This window comes from Trichinella spiralis, assembly GCF_000181795.1.
Source record: "Trichinella spiralis strain ISS 195 chromosome Unknown Scfld52, whole genome shotgun sequence".
NCBI classification, from domain to species: Eukaryota; Metazoa; Nematoda; class Enoplea; order Trichinellida; family Trichinellidae; genus Trichinella; species Trichinella spiralis.
This window is the reverse complement of record NW_003526991.1, coordinates 1-1,133: the sequence shown is the minus strand read 5'-3', so window position 1 is coordinate 1,133 and position 1,133 is coordinate 1. Positions and strand designations below refer to the sequence as shown.

Sequence of the window (1,133 nt, the reverse complement as noted above, 5' to 3'; positions counted from 1 at the left end):
GAGCGTGGTCAGTTTCGTTGGGCTTCTTGGCCTACGTCGGGCCATTCCTACTACTTGATTTCAATCGAAAGTGGTTTCCATTTCTGGTGCTCGCGGTCGGGCGTTGACAACATATTCATACTTGTTCAAGCTTTCCAAGTGGAATTTTTTTGTTTTATACTTTTTTCTTATTTTTGCATAATTGTTATCCTTTCAAAGAGGGGTCATGGAAAGGGAAATGAAGATGTTGAAGAACAAATCGGCCGCATCACCGCCGAAGTGGTGCCAACGATGCTTTTGTCGAGCTTTTCAGAAAGCTTTTGCTTTTTCTTGGGTTTTTTTTTGCGTATGATGGAAATTAAGAAGAGAAAAATAAATTTTTGCTTCTTTTTTTCAGGTGCGCTTTCATCAATGCCAGCGGTGAAAGTTTTTTCGCTCTATGCGGCTTTGGCGATATTTTTTGACTTTTTCCTACAGATTACCTGCTTTCTGGCATTGTTCACTACCGATGTGCGTCGACAACGAGTAATGCGAGCTTATTTGTCCGTGGCTTGTGCAATAAGCAATAATAATAATAATAATAATAATAATAATAATAATAATAATAATAATAATAATAATAATAATAATAATAATTGTTGTACGGGAAATTGAAGAAGCTTTGCAATTTTTTTCGTTTAAGAATGGTCGACTGGAAATTTGCTGCTGCGTTCGTGTCGAGCCTTCTGACGACGTGTCGGATGGTTTTCTCCACTCTATCATTCGCCAGTATTATTCGCCCTGCTTGTTGTGGAAGCCGATGCGTGTACTTGTGCTGGTGATATTTTCGGCGTGGTTTTTCAGTTCAGTAGCAGTTATTGACAAAATTGAACTTGGTTTGGACGAGAAACTTTCCATGCCAGAGGTGAAGGAAGCGTTTGTTTTTGCTGCTGCTGCTGCTTGCTGCATACCATCTTTCCCTCTCAGAAGAGGAATGTTTTTTTTTATTGTTTCATTTTTAGGATTCGTACATGTTGAGTTATTTCAAGTCGATGAATCAATATTTGGGCCGTTTGGACCTCCAGTATATTTTGTGCTGAAAGGCGACTTCAACTATGCCTGAATGTTGGGGATGCCAAATTCAGATTGCGGCAGTGCAGCCTGCATGAGAATTC

At 39.6% G+C, this 1,133-nt stretch overlaps 1 protein-coding gene across 1 annotated transcript; it reads left to right on the top strand.

Moving 5' to 3' along the window:
- Positions 1 to 198: 198 nt before the first annotated feature.
- On the top strand, positions 199 to 1,058 carry Tsp_14999 (niemann-Pick C1 protein; the record flags this gene model as incomplete). The annotated part of the gene is made up of 4 exons (XM_003371077.1): positions 199 to 313; positions 377 to 504; positions 662 to 883; positions 981 to 1,058. Coding segments are annotated over 4 exons (543 nt in total), but the record flags the coding sequence as incomplete, so codon positions are not given.
- Between the last annotated feature and the right edge of the window lie 75 nt (positions 1,059 to 1,133).